Source organism: Gobius niger (genome assembly GCF_951799975.1).
Source record: "Gobius niger genome assembly, chromosome: 6".
Classification (NCBI taxonomy): Eukaryota; Metazoa; Chordata; class Actinopteri; order Gobiiformes; family Gobiidae; genus Gobius; species Gobius niger.
Window position 1 is genome coordinate 26,213,452 of NC_136857.1, and position 23,930 is coordinate 26,237,381.

Below are 23,930 nucleotides of genomic sequence, written 5' to 3' on the forward strand. Positions count from 1 at the left end.
ATATGTATGTGTATGTGTATGTGTATGTGTATATGTATATGTATGTGTATGCGAAAATGAGTACATTAATGAGCCGGGTCGTGAACAGGTCATTCAATTCGCCAAAAGAGGTGAGACACTCAATGACCTATTTCAAGCTTTTTTCAAGGTAGAAACAAAATAAGTCAACAGAGACATTATCAGCTTCACTGACTCACCAGGCCTGCAGTCTTCATGAGGCACTGAGCTCCAAACAACATGAAAAATCTGACTTCTCTTCATCCTTCTCTTAAAGCGTATTTTCTAAATAATACAAAAACATGGGCGCTCTTGGGGGGCCCCTGGTGGCCTCGGGGCCCTAAGCAGCTGCATAACAGGAAATAATTAGTCAACCTTATGATGTAGCCAAACATTTGTATAACCTTTTTATACATGTTTTGTCCCTATAGAGAAAGACACAACTAGAATAAGACAACCGACAACAAATGGTAAATATTGAGACTATATTGAATGAAAACCGGAGAGAAGTTGTCATGAATCAAGCGTGCAGGTTTATTTAACATATGGCATATGGAGAGACATTCTGCACAGGTTGAACAAAGATGCTCTGCCAGTCCAGAGCCAGGACATGGTATTTATACAAACAGACTGTATAAGATCATACGATCAGAGTAGACCAATGGTGTAACCAATGATGTGTTGGTCAAAGTAGTCTTACATTGTTGAGATGCAAAGATGAAATGCACAGATACAGCAGATACATACGGCACCATGGACAAGGGCATCTCTATAGATTAGATGACTGGTTATCCAAAGAACAAATGAAGTTATCTAGAAGGAACACACGAGGTAATGGTCACTGTATGTAATGGTCAAATGTCCATAAAGCATTTGTGACATGCTGCATAGGGTTCCTATACAGCTGTGCCTTTCTGTTTGTTTACGAGCGAAATGGAGGTGGGAATGAAAGAAAGTTTAAAGTGGTTGCTATTGCATTTGCTGGATCTTTTTTGCTTCCACAGTTCATACTCTGAAAATAAAACATGAGATGGATCTAGCTGAGATCACCTTTATTACAAACGTCTAGTTTTTGCCCCCATCCGACTAATTCCATTATTAACACTTGCGTTGTGTGCACGCTAATTGTTTTAATTATTTTTGGTGGGGCATAATCTTGAATTCTTCCTCACATTGTAAACAGCAGGCGACCACTGAATGTGCTGTGGCGATTCTCATTATCAAAGATGATGTCCTGCTTCCACAGACGCATAAACACAACGTCTCCCGCCTCCAGGAGCAGAGTGGCTCCGTTTGCTGCGGTGCCAAATCCATTTGACTGACGTTCAAGAGCAGCCACAATTTGCTCTTTATTCTTCAACAACACCACAGCTGTGTTATGTGAACCTCCTTGTGCACCAAAGTAGAACTCAAAGTGGTAGGCTCCTTTCACTGGCGCAGTGAAAACCCCTGTAGATACAATTGTTATTTTAGTTCTGACATCAAAAGGAATTTGCTTCAACTTTCAAAACGTTCATTCACCTGTTATGGGGCTGTAGGCATTTCCAATGTTTGTGATCACATATTTGTAGACCAGAGTAGTGAAAGTCCTGTATGGTCCGAGAGTTATGTGACTCGATCTCAATGAAGCTGAAAAAGCCACTCGTCCAGCTGCAAAACAGAGAAAGAATAGTTGACTACAGGAGCCTCATAGGGGGATGCTATAGAATCCAGAACCACAATTGATAAACTAAGGACATGGTTAGAATTTGGTGTTGTGTCACCTTGTGGTTGTTCCAGCTTTGACAACAGTGTCTTCAGCTGGACCGCTTGTTCTAAAAGAGACATAAGTGCAGCTAAGTCAGATAAAGAGTAGAATTGTTGTGAAATAGTAAATCTCACCTTGGTTGAGTGTCTGTAGCTGATCTAGTTTGGCGCTGTGTTCTCGGAGAGCGCGATGGATGTTTAATTGACAGGGCTTGTCACATTTGAATCCTTCAGTTGAGGAGAAACCGCAGAGCAGCAGCAGAATGACCAGAGTGTTCTCCATCTTTGTTCGAACTGAATGCTCTGTTAAGACCCGGCACTTCTGTATCAAGCGAGGACAGATATTTGGATTTGGCCAAAGCATACACTGAGATCGAAGTCGTCTCAAAGATAAGACATTTATTGCCGTTGCTCCTAGTTACAAAGAAGTATAACCAGCTGGTGACTTCTGAGAGAGAGAAGAAGAGAAGTCCAGACTCCCTTTGACAGTTCCTTTTTATCCTAGTTTTTATCCTTGGTCTGTGCAGAGAGGGTGATTGCTTATCAATGAGCATAATGACTGTTGTGGTGACTATTGTTTATCAGCTAATCTCACTGACATGGTCTTCGTGTTCTGTAACGTGTAAGCAAAGCATGAGTTAGAAGCTTGTCCAGATTTAGTTCAAATGACCACACTCCACCGTCACTTCCATAGCTATAGGCTTGAGCATGATGCTGACCACCCCTAACCCAGCTCTGCCACCAGCACATAGTGTATTATTTTTATTACAAAACATTGTGTACCTATCAATAATCCAACTAAGCAAACTTACAACTATTTCTCGCAAAGCAGAGCATTAACATGTGTGAGTGTAGTTTTAGCAACATTGTCTATCACGTCGTCCATCTCCCCATCCAAATCCTCCAATGTGTTGAGGGTCATGACATCTCACCAACACCTGTAACAGAACAACCAGAGAAGTTACCCTACTCTCCCTCACCCCCATGTCCAACTTGTTTTTCTCTAATTGGCTCAGCTGGTAAGGTGGGGGTTTGTCTTCTATACTTTTATTTACGGCCACGTCTATGGTCCCTATGGTCAATTCCCTTCTCAATGGTATACAGCAACACCCACAAAAACTCAGTACGGACAAATGTATTAAAAGCAGCACCCCAATTTATTTATTGGTTTAGTTGGTTGGGACAGTAAATGAACACACATGGGTCTCATGTGGCTTCCCAACAATACCACCATACATCGGCCCTGGCCACTGTTAAAGGAGCTATATCATGCTATTTTAGCCATTCCAAAGTTAAGTATAGACATTTAGATGATATATTGTACCTCTACCATTATGGAGCACTCATTTTTGTGATAAATATAAGTGTTTTCTGGAGGTATTTTTCAAACCCGGAAGACACAACGCTTCGATTCAGTTAACTCCGCCCCCTCTCTCCGCACATACAACTTTACCGTAATATAAATAAACAGCAATAAGTGAAGTTACTTCACGATGCAGTTATACGGAGTTGACATCTACAACACAGCTTCATAAATGGCTAACACACATGCTAATATGCTAACACACAAGCTAACCCGCGTTTGGATTGACTCACCGCTCTGGTCCATCGCTGTTTACATTATGGGACTCGCGTTGGTTATAAAAGTTAATCCACTTTGATTCTGGCGAAGGTTCACCAAACATCCATCAGAGACAGTCACAGAAAAACAATATTTTGGTGATAGTCGCTGAATCCCGGAGAAAAAAACAGCTGAGTGGCCTCTTCCTGAAAAGGGTTGAATATAAACTCCTCGTCCTCGTAGCCAAACGCGCTTCTTTTTCTCCGTCCGTGACATTATCGTTAGTTAAGAATAAAAACAGGTGTGTCCAGAGTAGGTAACGAGCTCCATCTTCACAGCTGCAGCGCAAACATGACTGATCTGTTCAGACGCGATGTGTTTGTTTTGGCCACAGCTGACCTGGAAGCACTTCGGGCACATCCTTTTTTCTTTTTTTTTTTTTTTTTCTTTTTTTACTCTTTGTTTCTCTCTTACGACAGAAATAATGAAAACGCTGTTTTACAAATTAAAATCAGGCCGTAAGTATAGAATTAAGACATTACATTACAGACGTCGAGCACTTCCGTTCCGTTGTTACGACACAACTGAACACTCAGTCGTTCACCAGGAGAGGGAGGAGCAGCTGCTCAGAGAGCAGGATTCAGGAGGATTACTGAGAGCTGCGTGAATGAAGCCACAAATCACTCTGGGGGTGTTTTTGATAAGGAAATAGCATAACAACATGGCTAAAAGCTCCAAAAAGTCGATTTTGCATGATATAGGACCTTTAATGTTGCATTTGCCCTTGTGGCAGTATCGTCTGCAGGCAGGCTATGCCACGTAAATGTTTTGTTTTTACTATTGGCTTCATGCATTGCGTCGCCCTATAAATAGTGCGTGGTTTAGGTTACTGGTTTCCGGGCCACCCGGTTCGAGCGCTCCTTCATGTCTGCGCAGGTAACGTCAACCCGCTAGTTAATGCGTTTTAGTGCTAAATTGGTCCTAATGCAGACCTTCTCCGCTACTTTAGCATGTCGGTGCTGCTGGTATCTGGTGCGCTGGTTACATCGTCCAATCTTGCGAAGCTTGTGTGGGAGGTAAGAGTGGCAGCTAGCCTTTTAGCTTAGCAAAATCTTTCAAAACACTCTCACGCCGTATTCTTGTCACAGCTGTGGTAGCTTGGCGTGGCGTCCGGCTAAAAAGCTGTTGACCGCTTAGGTTTCCCTCGTTTTGTTAGCAGGTAACTTTTATCCAAGACTGATGTGTAACTTTATTTGAATAGTGCCTAAGATGCACCCTTATTTGTGCAGCTTCAGGCATGGAAACTGCTGTCTTGTCTGGTCCTCTCTTTGCTCTGGAACAAGTGCAACCGAATGACTACGAAATGTTGTATTGAAGTAACAAAAACCTGGTACTGGATAAAGGACTGAAATTATGGACAAGTGGTACAGAACTTGCATTAAGGGTAACAAATTGTGCGCTTCGAAATGGAACTCAACAAACACAAATAGATGTTTTAACTTATAGAAAAATAAAGCAATCTTTTGTAATATGAACATTGCCTGTCTGTCATTTTATATCAGAACGAACCTTTGGCCTTGTGCTTTGTCTGTCTGTATTTAGTAAAATCTCCAGGTGCAACTCCTGGGGTGGCGTTGTGGCATTTTAGAGCTAAAGTAAAATCGAAGTCAACCCTCGCCTTGCCACACCCTGATACATCAACAATTTGTCAGCAAGTGTGGCATTTGACTCTTCTCCCGCATTTCAGCCAAGGTCCTGTCTGTGGGTGGACTGGGATTTGTGTCACCAATTACTTACTCGTTCCTGGGTAAGTTTAACCTTTTTAAAGAGAAACGAGTATGAGACAAAGCAAAAATGATTAACAGCTATGGCAGTGTTGAACATGTGGTTCATGAAGGCATGGTCTAATATTGCCCAGAGAGAGCAAAAGAATGACACTACAGTAGAAAAGATAATGTCCTGTGACGTGATAAAGACAGCACAGTACAGTCAGGCTCCTCAGCACTCTGACCAGATAAAAACAGTGCACAACTCACAATATGCTGATGTGATTAAAGCACTCATTTTGGAAAACACAGTTAGTTGCGGACCAGACTCCCACTGTTACAGGCCCCTATGATTTCGATCAAAGAAGGAATACTACATTGTTACGACTGTTGAAAGTACAAAGAGAGTACTCCAGACAAAAACTCGAAAAAAGAGCATGAATGCGGGAAGAAGAGAAAGAATGGAAAGGAAAGGTGTTTAAAGACGGGGAGGAGCGTAGAGAAGGCCTACATCACATTGTAAAACTAACAGAAGAAAATATATGGAGGTGCAAAAAAATGCATGGAAAGCAGAGGAACGACAAGGACTGGAGAACCTAGGAAAATAAATATTCAGAAACACAACAGGAGAGGCGAGTCAGAGTGGTGCAATAACGAGGGCAAACATAATTATCAGCAACAGGCTCACCCTATCAGAGAGTGAAGTGGTGATTAAAACACCATGAAGACATTTACACCTCTGGATACAGCACTAGGGGTGCCGAGGGTCCAACAGGGGGAGTTGTCAGGCCAGAAAGGATGTTTCCAGATTCCTTAGTAACACTCAAAACTCTCTGCAGTTCATCCAGGGTCATCATAGGCTTCTTGGTAACAGCTCTGGTCAGTGCTGTCCTTGTTCGGTCAGAAAGTCAACATCATCTGGCCCAATTTATGCTGTGTTCCTACACATGGAGGAGACGGGCCACTCCTTTGAGGACAAAGACACACGTCTGTTGGACAAGAGCAGCAGTGGTTTGAGAGAGGGGTCAAGGAAGCAAAATATGAGAGAGCCATGCGCCCGGCCATCAACAGACGAGGGGGACTTCGGTTCCAGCTGTTACACCCCTGGACAGAGCCATCCGGAGGATGTCCCAGACACAGCCTGGACAGTCACCATCCATGCCCACCCCATCTATATCTGGTGGGTGTGGTCACCAAGGACAACAGCTGTGAGGAAGCTGTCTGGATGGACAGCAAAACTGTCAGCTCTTTTTTAAAAGAGAGTGTTTGAGTTTAATTAACTACCTGGATGACTGATAAACTACATTGTTTTAGGGCCCTCATACACTATACCAACTATATGTAACAAGAAGAAGAAGAGGAAGTAGATCTTTTTTTATATAGCACCTTTCACAGACATAGTCACAAAGAGCTTTATACGTATGAGACAATTTACATTCACTCCATACTCAGTGGTGGTAAGCTAGTTTGTAGCGTCAGTTTCTCCTGGAGGAGACTGACAGAAGCGCTGTACATCGGAGTACATGGAGGAAACCTACACAGACACGGGGAGAACATGCAAATTCCACACAGAAAGGCCCCGGAAAGGACGGGTCAAAAATATGAAGAGGAAACACATAATGTGAAAGGAAAATTGAAGTCCACCACTGCAATGAACCTCAAACTGATATGTGGACATCCATAAACAGGGAGGCTTACCTGGCTGTGACGCAAAAATAAATTCTGCACCACTTTGCTGGGAGTACAACACTTTCCACAAAGCCACACAGCGGAGAACATTGCAGAGATGTGTTTATTTCCTGTATGTTGGTAACATTTCTTTTATAATGCCACACCTGATCGACAGCTGGGTCACAAGTGGAAAAGTGCAAAACATAGAGATATTTATTAGATATTACCTCTTTCCGAAGAAAACGGGCGACTAGCACCCAGTTCTAGACCTTGGAGGTCTAAACACGTCAACGTTGGTGGTTCCTTCACATTGATTTACAAGATGGTACAGGGGACATGGTCACTGTGGCAACAAAGGCAACACATCAACACTCTGGAAATGATGGCTGTGAGATTGACGCTGCTGGAGACTAGAGGCTTCACCCAGAGTTTGTGGACCAGGTTTGGCAGATCTTCGGCAGGGCAAAGTGGACCTGTATGCGTGCAAAGAGTCCACACATCTCCCCTGGGCCTGGATGCACTGGCGCATTACTGGTCCACTACAGCATGCTTTTCCACTGTTTCTCCTGATCTTTCCTACACTGCTCAGGGTCTCTCAGGAAGGGCATTGGTTGATCCTGATTTTGGCCAGCCATGACCTGGTTTCAACTTCTGCACAGGCTCTGCTGCAGCTTGCCCAGGGAACCGGCCGTCGAGGAGGGAACTTCAGTCCCAGTTTGGGGGAAGAATCCTGCGCCTTGATCATGATTGTCTCCAGTTACGTATGGGTGTTGCTGCTGCAGGGCCTGGGGTCTTCTCTGAATACAATGGGGATATTGGCCATACTATCGCTTGTGCCTGGGCACCATCCACACGTCTGCTGTATGCCAGCAGCTTAAGGTTTTGTGGGGCAGGGGTCTTGCCGCTGTAAAATGCATGCTGCAGTCTATATTGGAATTTTTCTAGGAACTCTTCAACAAGGGTCGCTCGTCGTCTATCTTAAGGTGTATGTTGCCTGCGGACCCCTCCATTCGAGACCTTGGAGGGGGCCCTTGGACCAGAGTGATTTGAAGCGGCTGTCATTAATGACGGCATTTCTATTGGCTATGACCTCAGATAAGTGTCTTGGGGAGCTGCAGGCCCTGTCAATTTATGATACATGCTGCTGATGGAATGCTGACGGCTCTGGTGTGACACTCTGGCCTGATGCCTCTTTTCTCCCCAAGGTACTTACGACTGCTACCGATGTGCATCCACTTTGGCTGAGTGAGACTAAAGCAATAAATAATAATCAGCATGGATCACCTCAACCCCTTCATTGTTCCCTCCAAACAGATTCCTTCTAATTTGGCAAAAAAATGGCCCTAGCTTCAACAACAACCTCTGCCACAACCTCAACTCCTTTGTCCAACCAGCTCCAACCTCTGTCCAAGTCTGGCTCGAATAACTGTCCCAGGTCCAGCTCCAACTTCAAACTTTGTCCCAGATCCAACCTTTCCCCCAGGTCCAGCTCTAACCTCTGTCCCAGGTCCAGACTAACCACTGTCCCAGTTCTAGCTCCAACCTCTGTCCCAGGATGGAAATATTGGTGTCTCTCTTCCATGCCACGGGTAGCGCCCACTCAGCTGAAATTTGACAAACAGCTCTGTCTTCTGGCCAAAGTAAAACCTTTCCTTGGCCAGAATGACCTAGAGAAGGCTATGCACGCTTTTATTATTATTATTATGAGTGTTATAGTGCAAAGTGCATGAACCAGTGCACTTTAAACTGGCTACAATTAGTGCAAAACGCTGCAGCTCAGCTGCTCACTAACACTCGCCAGCGCAGTCACATCACGCCAGTGCTGCGCTCCCCACACTGGTTCCCAGTATGTGCAAGGTTTAATTTTAAACTTTTAATGCTTGTGTTTAAACTATTCATGGACTTGCACCTTCCTATTTGTGTGAACTGCTTGTTGCACATCAGCCCAGTAGTCTGCAGAACAACACCTGCTGGAGGTCCCCAGGACCAAAAGTAAGCAGTGGCAGGTCCAAGGCTCTGGAACTCTCTGCCTGTTGAGTTATGAGCAATCACTGCCCTGACACTGGTTAAAGCTAGGTTGAAAACTCACCTGTTTTTTCTTCTCTATATTGTGTTGAAATAGTTTTTTTTCATGACATTGCACTTACGGAAAGCACTTTGGTTCTGCAGGTCTAAAGCGCTATACAAATACAAGTTGATTGATTGATTGATTGATTGATTGATTGATTGATTGATTGATTGATTGATTGATTGATTGATTGATTGATTGATTGATTGATTGATTGATTGATTGGACTCCAAATGCTCTATAACACAAGTGCAATGTAGAAACGGCGAACGTTCATATTTATTTATTTTACAGATGACATGACTAATTTGTGTCATGCCTGTGGCAATACAAGCACAATCAGTGAGGATGATGGAGCAGATGAGCCAACCATTTGTGATAGTTAACAGCGAGAGATTAGATGTAGTTAATCAAGTTAAGTATGTATTACCATGTTGTTTGCACCTTTCTTGCTAAAGAATTGAATAGTTTCTCATGTGACGGCCCTGACTCTATGCCTGTGCTTTTGTCCAGGTGCTGATGGGTCCCGCGGAGTGGAGGCACCTGTGTGGGCTGCCTGCCTGGCCCAGCCCAGACTTTGCTGCACCACCCCAGCACGTTTAGTTCTAAACTCTGTAAATAATTGTAAGTAAACAGTGTTGAATCCCCCTATTTCTTGCGTCCCTGTCACCTCACTGAGCCGGTCGTTTTGTTGCACGTTTTTGTCACTGTCAGAGAAGCACTTTTGTATGCACAGGTAGGCAGGTTGGCAGTTTACACAGTCATCTTGGGGGTGTGGTCAGCAGGGTGGCGTTCGGTGGTCTGTGCACAGAGAGCTGGCGTCCTGCAGGGCTCTAAATGTGTGCACATGTGCGGGTGATGAGTGTGTGTTAGAGCTGTGGGAATTAGCAGCAACGCACGCCAGCTCTTCAGGTGTTCAGAGGGCGGGAGGAGGCAGGAGGAGTCACACGTTCAGGAATAATGTTTTCATTATCTGAATTTGGAGCAACATCTCAAACCGAAATACTACTAAATGAATGTACTGTATTTGCAGGATTGTGAGTAAAATATGTGTATTGTTGTCAAACATTCAGTAAAGAGTAAAGTAATTATAGTACAGAAAAAAAATAAAAGCTTGCATAGTACAGGCATAATGAAAATTTCGTGTTTTTTTTTATCATTGTCACTTTTTGTCACATTCTTTAGTTATTTAACAGAGACATTGCACAACAGACCAGAGATAGCTACAAGCTCATTTGCATCCGTTGTCCCTGGGCAGAGGCAAAGTGACAGCTGGTTTATACAGTGGCCACTGAGCAGTTACGGCCGATGAGTTACATTCAGTGTTGGCCAAGTTACTTTAAAATTGTAATATATTTTATATTAGTGTTTACAGCTTTAAAAATGTTGTAAGTTTGCATTACATATTACTCTTTCAAAAATGTATCTGAGTTACACTACTTTGAGTTACTTTTTAATTACTTTTGGCCAAACATAAATTGAAAATAGTAATAGTAATAGTAATAGCAAAAGTGCAGTAGGAGATTTCTTTTCCCTTCACTTTCCCCCATTCTCTATCGTTTTGTAAATGCAGATCTAATACACCAGTGTCCAACTTGATTTGGCATGTTCCATGTTATTTGAGGGGAGTTTGGTATTTTTTTATTTGTACATTTAAATGCAGTTGTAATTTAAGTTACTTGAATTGTATTGACTAATATATTCCCGTGTTTTGTCTCAGTAATATATTATATTCCTTTGTATTTTTATAACTCGTTACTTTTGTAATACATTACCCCCAACACTGGTTACATTGTACTAAATGTATTAAGGTACATCGTATCAAGGTAGTGTAAAATAAACTGTGACCTTTCAACCTTTCACAAATAACTAAACTGATCCCATACACCACCACTCGCTGTCCATCGGCAAGTCCATCATAGTGATATATTGTTTATTGCATTTCTCACATATTTGTTATGTTACACCAAAGGCCCTTTGCCTAATTGTTTCTCACATGGTAAACAGCAGCCGACCACTGAACGTGGTGTGGTGATTGTAACTATCTTGGATTCTTGAATTAACCCACTGATTCACAGACACAACATCTCCAGCCTCCAGGATCAGAGTGGCGCCATTGGAAGAGCTGCCTCCTCCACTCATCTGATGTTCATAAGCAATAAAAATATGTTCCTTATTCTTCATCAATACTGCCCCTGAAGGATGGTGGCTGTCCATGGTTCCATAGATGTGCAAATCAAAGTGATAGGCTCCTTTCACCGGGGCAGTGAAAAATCCTGTAGGAGGATATTGAACATTGCATTAATGTATCATAAACAATCCAAAGTAACAACTGTGAGTCAATTCACCTGTGATCGAGCTGTAGGCATTCCCAATGTTTGAGACCACATGTTTAAAGACGAGAGGAGTTTTAATGTTTGCTGGTCCAATGGTTGTTACGCCTGTTATCACATAAGAGGCGGAGAAAGCCACGTGTTCCACTGAAAAATGAGAACACACACAGTTAACTTGATGGTTTCCACATTGGCACTGTTAACGTCGACATAAAGGGGTTGTCGGAGAGTGTGGTGTGCTTGGTTCAGCATGCACACGACCACGACTCCTTAAGCGTTCCAGCAATGCAGAAGCAGCAAATTAGGAGAACAACACAGCAAATACAGGTGCTCGTAATTAGGGCCCGACTGAAATGGATTTTTGGGGTCCGATACTGATATGAAGGGGGTTGGCATGGCCGATAGCCCATATACAGGCTGATTTTTTAAGCAATTTATTTTGATGACGTCGTTTTTTAAAACCTGTCAAATAGCCTAAAGTTAAAGATTTATTATTATAGGAAAGGTTTTAATCATAGAAATATCTAGAAATATTGGTCAACCAATGTTTATACTACTGAAAAAATCTAAAGGCCTTCAATACAATACTACAGATCTGAAGATTTATTTTTTGTATTGTGGTTATTCACCTCAGATTTCAAGACGAACTTAATCAATGCGTAACCTGCGCTGATATTCTTTAGCCCATAGAAAATGTTACACACCACTGATGCCACACACCAATTTTTTTTTAGAAATGTCTGGTCTATAATCCTGTGCATGAAGCTTTTAGACGTGTCAGTGTTGAACTGTGACAGCAGGGGGCGCTGAATGTTCATGTTTAGTCGGTTCTTCAGAGGGAGCTCGTTTGAAACACAACAATCAGTCGATTCCAAAACAAAAAACTGTAAGTCTCTATCTCGTATGGTTCCGAAATGATACGCAAACGCTTATAAAAAACTTGCGTGGGCCCTAGAAAGCTGTGGAAGGGCTTTGAAGCCCAGACTGAGCCGCTCCGGTAATGTAGATGATTATGGCTCTCAGTTCATTTTCAAAATATTCTAATTTTCTGAGATTTTTCATTTGGGGTTTTGACGCACTGAGCCATAATAATGAAGCATTAGAATCTGGAATAAACAAGTTCTTTCATTCTTTTCTTTCATTCTCCTGATTCTCCTGACATTATAATTGTTCAGAGGAAGACATGTGGAAACAAAGTAGTTAAATTGTTCATTGAAAGTTCAGTTTAAATGTGTGTAAAGTGCAAGATAAGTATAGGCTATTATTGCCACCTCTTTTTCATGTTGTGCTTCAAAATCATCCAAGTGCCCAGGTCCCGGTACAATCAGTGGGGAAAATAGAAATAGATATACAGAGCATGAACCTTTTTGTTGTTTTGTCAATGAAGCCACTTGACTGGTCAGTGTGTCCATCTCCTTCAGTTTGGCTGCTTGTTCTGAATGGTAAAAATTGCACAGCATGTATGTAGTTAGTTCAGAAGCATGTCCCACACACATCTCCCACGCACCCCTGCACCATTACGACAGACAAAGAATCACCTTGAAGACTGTCCTTTATTGGTTCCACTTCACTGGTCTGCTTTTCCAGCTCTTTCACTTTGGCTGCTTGTTCTAAGAGAGAGAAGAAAGATGCATGAGTCAAATACAGAGTTGTGTGGATTATTGACTCTCACCTTGGTTGAGCGTCTGAAGCTGCTCCACCCTGACTTACGGCCACTTTGGTGCTCAGGTCAATGAGCTGAGAGTGGAGGCCTGATGGATCGGGCTGAGACCCCTCATCATTGCGAGCTGAGACGGCTGAGGCGCAGAGCAGCAGCACAACGACCAGAGTGTTCTCCATCTTTGGACTGAACTGTGTCGTCCTTCAGTTGGAGACTGTTTAAATAGTCTTTAGTCATGACCTTGGTGTGAGGTTGCTGTTTTTTTTACACTTGTGTTTGTCGGGAACACTGAAAAATCAAACCACTTCCTGCAAGTGTACAACTATCCTTTGTGCTCTATTAAATAGCTAATAACTGGTTCCACCTGATGTTCAGGAACTTAGCACCTGATAACCACCAACAGTACCTGTAGTTTGGGAATAAGTCGGAACGCAAGTCTGTTATGTCAAAATCAGGCCCTCTGCCATCACACAACAGGAATAAAGCTGTGACCCCATTGGCAAACTGCTGCAGTCATTTGACCAGAGCACAAAGGGCATGTGTATATGAATGTCTTTGTGGATAGATACATAATATATATTATATGTATTTATATATTTTGAACTTTGAACTTGCCTCAAGTGGAGGAGTTCAAGTATCTCGGGGTCTTGTTCACGAGTGAGGGACGGATGGAGCGTGAGATCGATAGACGGATCGGTGCGGCGTCAGCAGTGATGCGGTCGCTGTATCGGTCTGTCGTGGTGAAGAGGGAGCTGAGTCGGAGGGCAAAGCTCTCGATTTACCGATCGATCTACGTTCCCACCCTCACCTATGGTCATGAGATTTGGGTCATGACCGAAAGGACAAGATCGCGAATACAAGCGGCCGAAATGAGTTTCCTTCGCAGGGTGGCTGGGCGCACCCTCCGAGATCGGGTGAGGAGCTCAGTTACCCGGGAGGAGCTCGGAGTAGAGTCGCTGCTCCTTCACGTCGAAAGGAGCCAGCTGAGGTGGCTCGGGCATCTGTTCCGGATGCCTCCTGGTCGCCTCCCGCGGGAGGTGTTCCAGGCATGTCCTAGTGGGACAAGGCCTCGTGGAAGGCCCAGGACACGGTGGTGGGACTATGTCTCCGAGCTGGCCTGGTGTCGCCTCGGGGTCCCCCCAGAACAGCTGGAGGAGGTGTGTGTGGACCGGGAAGTTTGGGCATCTCTGCTGAGACTGCTGCCCCCGCGACCCGGCCCCGGATAAAGCGGAAGAAAATGGATGGATGGATGGATATATTTTGAAAATAGGTTGGTGCAGAAAGAGATCCATAGACAAACATAATTCAAAGATACTTTGATACTCTAATCTAGCCTGGGAATACCCATGCTGCTGTGTGCGAATCATTTCGAACTGCACAACAGCCTGGGGCCGAAATTTTCGCATCCATCTGGGGACCAATCACAGAACGAGGAGGGACAGCAAAACGATAATGCACTATTCCACATACGGAAGCTTGTAGTTTGTTTTCGGAAAAAACTTTAAAAAAAAACTTTATTTACAGATCCAACATGACAGCAGCAACACCATATTTTGGAAAAGTCGTGAGCACTTGATGGAATTACAACGGAATGTAGAAAAAAGCGAAGAACTCTTTAAAGTCCTTTCTGCTTGGTATGAGGAAGGTATAAGGAAGATGGATTACAGCTTGACCCGGTCTGGAGAAATGTTTCGTGAGGTCGCGGGACAGATTTCCGGGCTGTGCAGATCTGTTGATGGACTTAGGCCTCTTTCACACCGCACGCTGAGCTCAGAGCCGAGCGCCCTTTGCGGCCGAACTACCTCGCAGCAAGCGGCATGTATTCATACCGCCACGGAGCGGGGGCGAAGCGCCTAGAGTAGTATTGAACTCAAAACAACTTCTCGTGGTTCATTCTAAAGCAACACTATAATAATTATAAGATAGGAAGACAACTGATTTGTCTATTTAACGTGCAAAATGTGTTTTAAGCACAATTAAAAAAAAAAAAAAGTAGGCATGGACATTGATGTTATTAATACGCCTTAAGTTATATTTAAGTATATTTCCTTATGTATTCCAAGTACACGATTGGATAGACATTAAATTGCAGTGGTGGTCAACCTTTTGGAGCCGCGACCTCCATTAACGATGGGGGTTTGTGACTTATCAGATTTATCTCCCCTGTTGGATCAAACCGTCGGAAACGTGGATATTAGCCTGCTTAATTCTTTTCTCTTTCTTTTTTTTTATTTCAACAAAACAATAATATATAACAAAGATCAACTTAAATATAATTTACAAATGAAGACCAGTTGTCTAAACTGATCAGTTTTCATTTGCAATCTTAATGTTATTTGCTCCATAATGATTCACTTCTTTCAGTTTATTTTTCCATTTGATGTTGATGGGGGCTGAGGTTTGAGCTAAGAGACCGTAATCATTTTCTTTGCCATGTAGAATATTATTTTTAATTGGGAAATGTTATAATGTGAGGTTGCTAGCGGCCGCAGCCCCGTTTTCCTTTACCTACGGGTTTACTCTCAGGTCACTTCCTCCATCCCCTTCTCCACGACTCCCTGTGACTGTGGCTGGTGATGTGCGTTCTCGGCATCTAGCACTGATTTCACTTTGATCTCTACACTTTGAAACTTCGATCAAGGGTGAGTCCTCAGATTAATTTACCGCCGTCTTATTACATTTTTTTTAACGGCATAGCGCTCATGCTATCTGAGGCCGAACCTCCAAACTACTGGGGCTGGACTCACTTCTGCCTGAGATACACTATGTTAAGAATTATTATGCAAATTGTATTTCAGTGCCTTAAAGGTGAAAAAATCGATGAAACTTATGGATGGTATTGTGTCTCAGGGCTCTTTGAATCACTGACATCAATCTCAGACAATCTTTTTTACCTTTATGGCACTGCAATACACTTTGCATAATAATTCTAAACATAGTGTAGCGCAATCGTCTTCAATGGTGCGTTTCCGACACCAAGCCAGGTTATTATTTATGTTTATAGTGAGTGAATTTAAGTTGCATTTTGCAGTTCTTGTCGCTTGATTATAACCTTGCTATTGCTTTTGTTCCAAGCTCCATTGAGCCTCGTTGGTTGTTAATGTTTGTTTATGTGCGCACAAAGCACTGCTTCTAGCGATTGATCAGTCTGCTTATCATTTTAAAAAGCAACAAAATAGCTGCAATTATGCGTTAAAGCCAAGACGTTCTACTTTCTAAAACAATGTGGTGGTGTGGATTATCCATGATGGACAAGAGTTTTCCCAGGACTCTTCTTTCTGCCACATCAGTGAGTGAGTCTAGTTCTGTGACAACTACAGAACCCGCCTTCCTCACCGGCCTCGAGCCGCGAGGTGTCCTTCTTCTTGATGCTGCCTCCCCAGCAGACCACAGCACAGAAGAGGACACTGGAGATGACAGTCTGGTAAAACATCTGCAGCAGCTTCTGACAGATGTTAAAGGACTGCAGTCTCCGGAGGAAGTAGAGCCTGCTCTGCACCCTACAAAAGTGCATATCTGTATTGGCAGACCGGTCGATGGAGACAAGTTGCAACTGTGGCTGACTCCTCGTAAAATCCACCACTATTTCTTTTGTTTTTGTTGTATTCAACTGGAGGTGGTTAGCCCTGCACCACACCACAAAGTCCTGTATGAGGCACCTGTACTCCTCCTCCCCGCTCCTGATACACCCGACAATAGCTGTGTCATCAGAATATTTCTGTAGGTGACACAGCTCAGAGCTCCGGTGCTACAGACTACTGTGTCAGAGGTGTAGTCCCTCTGCCGCGCAGGGGTCTCCCCTCAGTATGCGCAGCCAGTCAGTAATCCAGGTCACTAGCTGTAAATCCACTCCCATCCCCGTCAGTTTGTCTCTCAGCAGAAGGGGCAGGATGGTGTTAAATGCACTAGAGAAGTCAAAGAAGGCAATCGTGACTGTGTGCAAGTGAGAGAGGGACCTGTGGAGGAGGTAGAGGATGGAGTCATCAACTCCCACCTTCTCGTGGTACGCAAACTGCAGAGGATCGAGAGTGTGACTGACCTAAGGTCTAAGATGTTGTGGCAGCAGTCGTTCCATGGTCTTCTTGGAATAGGGAAAATGCAGGAGGTTTTCCATTGCATGGGGCACCTTCCCCAAACGCAGACTCAGATTGAACATGTACTGCAGTGGCTGTCCAAGCTCAGCTGGTCCTGTCGCTTTACTGGCATGGATCCGCCGCAGCCTAAGCTGCTGTGATGGTCACCTGGGGTAGAGCAGGGTCAGTGGGGGTGATGGGATCCTCAGGGTAAGTGGGGTGGACTAGTAGCCTCCCGGATGTTGTTCTGGAGGGATGTGGAGATGCTGGACGGTGCAAGTGCAGAGGCAACAGCTACAGCAGTGGAGGGCGGGGCAGAACAGTCATGCCGGCTAAAAAACTGATTCAACTGGTTAGTATACTCAACACCCCCATCCACAGCACTCCCCCTCTTTAAGATGCAGCTTGTGATGGTTTTCATGCCATCCCACACAGCTCTCATATTGCCCTGCTGCAACTTCTGCTCCACCTTCTGCTTGTAGGAGTCCCTGGCCTCTCCCAGTCTGAGTTTAAGCTCCTGCTGTACCTGCTTAAGCTCCTGCTCCTGGCTACGGCCACTGAAAACTCTCTTCGTCTTGTTCAGCAGTTCTTTTATGTCGCTCGTAATCCAGGGCTTGTTGTTAGGAAAGCAGCGTACAGTCCTAGTGGGCACAATCACACCCATGCGGAAATTTATATATTAAATTGATTGTGCCAGGGGGCAAATATGTTTTTCGTAGGTATGTTCTGCCATCAACCAATCACAAGTCATGAATGTGAAACGTCATAAATTTACCAACCAACCAGCTTTACCCTGACCCTGCCCTAGTCACTAACCTTAAGGATAATGGGCTGGTGCATAATCTTAATACCTCTGATTGGATGAGAAATGTACCCAGTGGCAGCACATACCTACCAAAAAAAATGCTAATTGCTGCCAGGGGCCATACAATGAGATTCGCAATCAATTAGAAAAAAAAAGAAAAAGTCCCCCCTCCCCACAACACCAACTGAACAACAGTAAAAACAAACAAACAAGGTATTAAAACGTATTAATAATATAGAAAAACAAACCACACAGCCAAACGTATATAAAAAAAATAAAAAAAACATTAGTTTAGTTGATTTAATCAGGACAATGTGCAGTTACATTAAAAAGATGGGTGCACCAGACTTAGAACTATGCTAAGTGAAAAGTACATAACAAAAGGCAATTCACGTAACAAAAGACAGTTAATACAATATAAAAAGGTACTGTACAAATAAAGTGGAATATACAAATACAAAGTGCAAATTACCAACTAGTGTGCACTATTATAAAGTGCAGAAAATATATGGAGTGAAACAATTTTTTCTTTATTTTTTTTTTTTCAAAATCCTTAATACATTAAATTTAGAGCAAATGTTTTCAGTTTTTATCACTTATCTGATGGGACGATTGAATGAAGATACAAATTGAGATCTTTTTTAAAAACTCAGAATGTTTTTTTTCTTTCCCCCTGGCTAAATTTTGTTGGATCAAAACAAGATCAAAAATGCTGTGTCGAAAACATAGATTGAACTGTATATTTAATTGATTACGAACTTTGAGATGTCTTTCCATGCCTTTTGAGTGTGACTGCAATACTAAAATAGTTTCCTTGTCACTTTTGTGCGATGCATTGTCACTTGTTGTCATTGCCCTATTATTTTACCTTCAAAATTACATAAATGCTTCCTGATTTCTGGCTGAGACGTGAAAATATTTATCAGGAGTTTTCTAAGAGTCAAAGACCGAAACTTCAGAAAAACCTGAAGCTGGCTGTTAAACTGGACTCTGGTGTTTTGGACGTCCAATGTCTCTGCACGTTTGAGAGCGGAATCATCATGTTGCTGGATTTCTGCATCGTCTGCATCTGACTGGAGTGAACACAAGTCAGGGCGTTCTCCAACATCGACACACCCAGTCCCTATGAGTCACTTTAGCTGACTGACAACTCACTCACACTGGCTCAAGAAAGTATGTTGGCGTCAAATCATAGATAAATCAAGAAGGGAGATGACAGAGAGGACGGACCAGTTCATGTGCAGCTGTGTGTGTACAGAAATTTATTTACCTCAGACATCAGTGATTTTATGGCATCGACTTTTCACAACTTAAAGGGTAAACGTAGATATGTAAAAGATGTTAAAAACAAACACAACAACAAAAAACCTGATCAATGCCCCATTTATCTTCGATTCGTTTAAGATAAGAAACATTTAGTGAAATACAAGCAGTAGTTCTTGGAACCCCATAGACTGCAGATACGCCCAAATAAACCTTTGTATTGGTTGTTTAAATTTTCCATAGTTTTCATAAAAATCCAAATTCTGCATAGTTTTGTAGTGTGCATTCTTCAGGGCACATGAGACTCATTGTTTCTCACATGGTGAAGAGCAGGTAACCAGTGAATGTGCAGTGGTGATCGTGATTGTCATAGATTCTTGTGTGGGGCCACAGATGCACAGTCACAACATTGCCAGCCTCCAGGAGCAGAGTGGCTCCATTGGAAGCGCTGCCCCCTCCAGTACCACTTGTCTGATATTCATAAGTTATAGCAATATTCTCTCCATCCTTCACTAACACAGCCCCTATGGGATGTGAACTATCCATGCGCCCATATACGTAGAAGTCAAAGTGGTAGACTCCTTTCACCGGGGCAGTGAAAAACCCTGTGGGACATATGGACGTTACATTATTATGGATGTATAATCAAATCTACAGTTTCACCAGTGAGTTCATTCACCTGTGGATGGGCTGTAGGCACCTCCAATGTTTAAGACCACATGTTTGAAGATTATTAGTTTCTGAGCGGTGTATTTTCCAAAATGTACACTCCCTGATTCCAGGAAGGTTGCAAAGAAAGCCACTTGTCTCACTGAAAAATAGACAAATGAAACAATTAATTTAGGTCATTCCCCACTGGCACTGTTTGTATCAACTTCAGGAGGCAGACCAAGATTTTGGTCACATCTGTCAATGTGTACTTCACACCACAATTATAGTTCTAGTTCAATTATTGTTCTAGCGAGATTTGTTGAAGAGCTAGCTTGGTACAATCAAACCCCTTACTGTATGTCTCTATCAAAATAGGAATTAAAAAAACAATATAAGATTTGTTTCCTCATTTTGAACAACTACTTACACAACAACTATCACTACCTGTAACTACAACTACAATTAGTACAACTACTACTAAGAAGAAGAAGAAGAAGAAGAAGAAGAATTTGGCCTCTGTATCAATTAAAAACAGTCCATGTATCTGTTTGTACGAGGTTACCTGTCTTTAACCAAAGACAGTAAAATAATGATCTGTTAGATAAACAGTATATGTGCCCGGATAGCCTAGTACAGGGGTGTCAAAATGTTTTTCAATGAGGGACACATATTGGCGTGTGCATGATTAACAGTGCATTACCTTCGGGCTCGTCTATTATTGTGGCGACTTTATCGCTTTGCTTCTCAAGCTCTTCCACTTTGGCCGCTTGTTCTGTAAAAGAGACAGGTAGCAGATTGGAACTCTAGTGGGACGTTTAAAGTACTCAGATGCTCAAACTATGAAAATGTGTTTCTTCGGTCTTGTGTTGGATTTTACATTTTTACAAAACGTGCATTACCTTCAAGTTTTTCCTTTATTGGTTCCAATTGACTCTCTCGTTCTTCCAGTTCCTTCAGTTTGGCCTCCAGTTCTTAAAGAGTCAGAGATACAAAAAGTACAAAAGTACAAAAGTACAAAAGTACAAAAGTACAAAAGTACAAATACAAAGCAGAGTTGTAGGAAAAAAAATATTAAATCTTACCTTCTTTGTCTGTTTGCAGCTGCTTGATCATCAGTCTGTCCTCAGCTAGTTGGACCCTCACGTCTCCGAGCTGTGTGTAAACGTCTAATAGATCAGGATGAGGATTGGTTTGAGATTGGGCCTCTTCAGCCGAGGAGAGAGCGCAGAGCAGCAGCAGAAGACCCACGGTGTTCTCCATCTTTGGATTGAACTGAGTGTTCCTTGTGTTGGGGACTGTTTAAGTAGTGTCAAGTCATGACATCGGCATTTTGACATCGGAGTTTGCCAAGTTTTGTGTGGTTTCTAATGAGTCCTCAATGTCACGTGACATTGTCTTTAGACATTCAAAGTATTTCCTGGTGTGTGCACTGCAAAAACAATAACAGCTTGATAAATACAAATTGGACAATATTTGAAAAATATTTTTACTTTAATCAGTCATTTTCACTTTCAAAACAAGTCAACACCGCACTGGCCTGAACACGGCTGTGTATCCGTGTAGCAAATGATTTCCTCTTGACTTCTCCAGTCTTATGTAAACTAATATGAGTAAAGGGGTGGGCACAATACAAGGCGATGCCCACGGGAACTTCCGCAATAAGGTCAATAGCAAATAGGTTGCGTTCACTTGACATCACAACATTCTTAAGAGCCTATAGTTTAAAATTGAGGTAGAGGGCATATGAACTAATGTCCAATTATTTTGGTGACAACATGACCGTGATGTTGTCCAATAGAAACGACTTTCAGATATAAAAATAATATCACAGGTTTGTGAATCCAATCATGATGAAATACAGATGAGGAAAATCATTCGTCAACTTTCGTTTTGGAGATTTCTTCCAAAAACTGCATTTCTCCCATAGAGTTGTATTGGCCCCGCCCTCCATGTGACATTATGACATCATCACATTCTAAATCGTGAACGCCGCGTACGGCCAGAGAAACTGCTGGGACACATGTGACCTCTGCATTAGCTACAATAAATTAGCTGTTTTTGTAAATATAAATTGCACCTGAGACAAATCACTTAACAGCAGACTACCCGTATAAATGTCTGTTCTGACCGAATGTTTGGTAACATTTTATAATAATGGTACATGAGTTCATGGATGATTTTCATGAACTTATGCATTACTAAATCATCACTTTTCAAGAACAAACATGATTACATGTTAGTTCATGGATGACTTCATCCCTGAATTAAACGTTGAACTTCTGTAACTCAGGGCTGGCCGATATATCGATATTTAAGATATATTGATATATTTTCAGTAAATGCAACCCTTCCTTGTTCTCTGTTACGAGAAACAAACGCAGCAGCTGTCAATCAAAGTGCTTTTCATTTGAGAAACAGGCAGCTCTTTTATAACCCAGGTCAGAATCTAGGCCACTGCAAATGCAGGTGACAGGAACAATAGTGTGCTACGGACTGGATTCAGTTTCAGCAGCAGCATGATTCCCAATGATTTTATGTCCAAACTGCTTTTCTGAGTGACTCTCATTGACAACGTTCTCCTGACAAGGTACTGTCCTAAAAGGTTCACAAGCCAAACATTTTAAAAATAATAGGCAGCGTCTCAAGGTACATGTGACTGAGTAGTTGTGCTAGATGTACGAGTTATTTTCCGAACCTGTTTTGGTTCAGTGAGGCGTTGGCCAACTTTGGCTTCTGGTAAGAGAGCAATCAATAGCCTATTTTTCAAAGTCTGGTATGTTTCCAGCTGAAACTATTTTGTTACACCCTATGAAGCAACTGTTTACCGTATGTGATATTAGACATGTCTGAGTTGAACTGAAAAATGACATCTCAACTGTCTAGATTGAAACAGTTACTTCATAACCACATATTGTGATTTTGGTCATTCATGATGGGTAAAAAGCTGTTGAAATACAGCATGATTTTTAATGTGTTGTTAAGCAACCATTTAGTACTGATCGGATATTCCCTGGCTCTTGGCCCACATGCAAGTATCACATTGTTTTATGCTCTGCAAACAACATTTCTTGGCCTGAAAGTAAAGTTTGAGAAGGCTACAAGCTGAAGTGCCAAACACTGAAGGAAACAAAACACAAATGAATGTAACCTCATGTACACTCTTAGAAAGGATGTGTTAAATGTTTAACACAATTTCTGTGTTAATGCTAGTTTAACACAGCATGAGTCAATATTAACACATGTACACATTGAAATTTCTGTGTAAAAATTAAATTGCACAATGACACTTCTCATTTTTAAAATTATTATCCAATCACGTTGCATATTTACAATAACACACTCTTGAAAACTTGAAATGAACGCAATATCTGAACGAGACGCTGCGTGATGTGAGGGGGAATTTGTCATCAGAAGCAAAGATGATAGTGAGTTATTCATTAATGACACAGTCAAGAATTCAGACCATGTTTAACAACATAGTTAAAGGATATTCTCTGTATCTTTCCCAGCCCTCTGTCCAAAATTCAATAATAACATCATAAAACAAAACAATTCCCTTCAAGATATATTTGGTGAGTACGAACTCTTCTAACATTCTGTAAAGTTATCTCACAATTTACAATTCAATCATGTTTTTGTATGTTGTGTTTTCCTGGAGTCATGTTCCTCCTAAGCTCTTCAACATTTACCCTGTACCTCAACATCAGGACGTGCTAATGGATCAATGGCTGTGCAGAAGATTTCTTTCAGAGTTTGCTTTCTTGCAGAAGTTTGCTTTCAGTGTTTTACTATATGTTTGTGAATATTTGTTGAGTCTTTGTAAAACGTCAAAATATAATTTGCTTCTGTATCTGCTGTGCAATATACAGAAATAATGATAATTTGTTAACCTCATGAGTATTTAATGTTTATGTTGTTATTGTTTTGAGAGGAACAAAGTGATCACTTCAGCTCCTGTAAGGAGGTCAGGTGCTCCTCAGGATCAAAACGTGAGTATAGGCAAGAAGACATAAATCCGAGGCACTCAGATACCTGGTTAAAAGTCCTTTATTGAGTGGACATGCCGACGCGTTTCGGTCGTGTTCGACCTTCTTCAGGGCATGGTGTGCCAAAACGCAGAACAACTGTCGTCGTTCAAAATAGTGATGAGTACCAGAGATCTACATGTGCTGAACCATTTAAATTTAGTGTCAAATTATGATATGTATGTAAATCAAGACTTGGCTCTGTCCAATCTGCAGCTTCATACCTGGCACAGAAAGTGGCCACAGCACTGGTCCCTCCCCATGCTTTACCTCTACAGACAGTGCCTGGCTGAAATATTTTCCACTATTGT

General features: G+C 42.3%; 2 protein-coding genes across 2 annotated transcripts in view; both read right to left on the reverse strand.

Annotated features, from left to right (window-relative positions):
* The window catches only part of LOC306964161 (complement C1q tumor necrosis factor-related protein 3-like), a 145,339-nt gene that overhangs the window by 58,107 nt on the left and 63,302 nt on the right, over positions 1 to 23,930 (reverse strand). The gene's annotated exons all lie outside the window — the stretch shown is intronic.
* Positions 19,231 to 20,854, reverse strand: LOC306964307 (complement C1q tumor necrosis factor-related protein 3-like; the record flags this gene model as incomplete). Its single annotated transcript, XM_079558298.1, has 5 exons — positions 19,231 to 19,548; positions 19,623 to 19,754; positions 20,295 to 20,366; positions 20,494 to 20,565; positions 20,677 to 20,854. 5 exons carry the CDS (start codon positions 20,852 to 20,854, stop codon positions 19,259 to 19,261), a joined length of 744 nt encoding a protein of 247 aa, XP_079414424.1. The 3' UTR covers positions 19,231 to 19,258.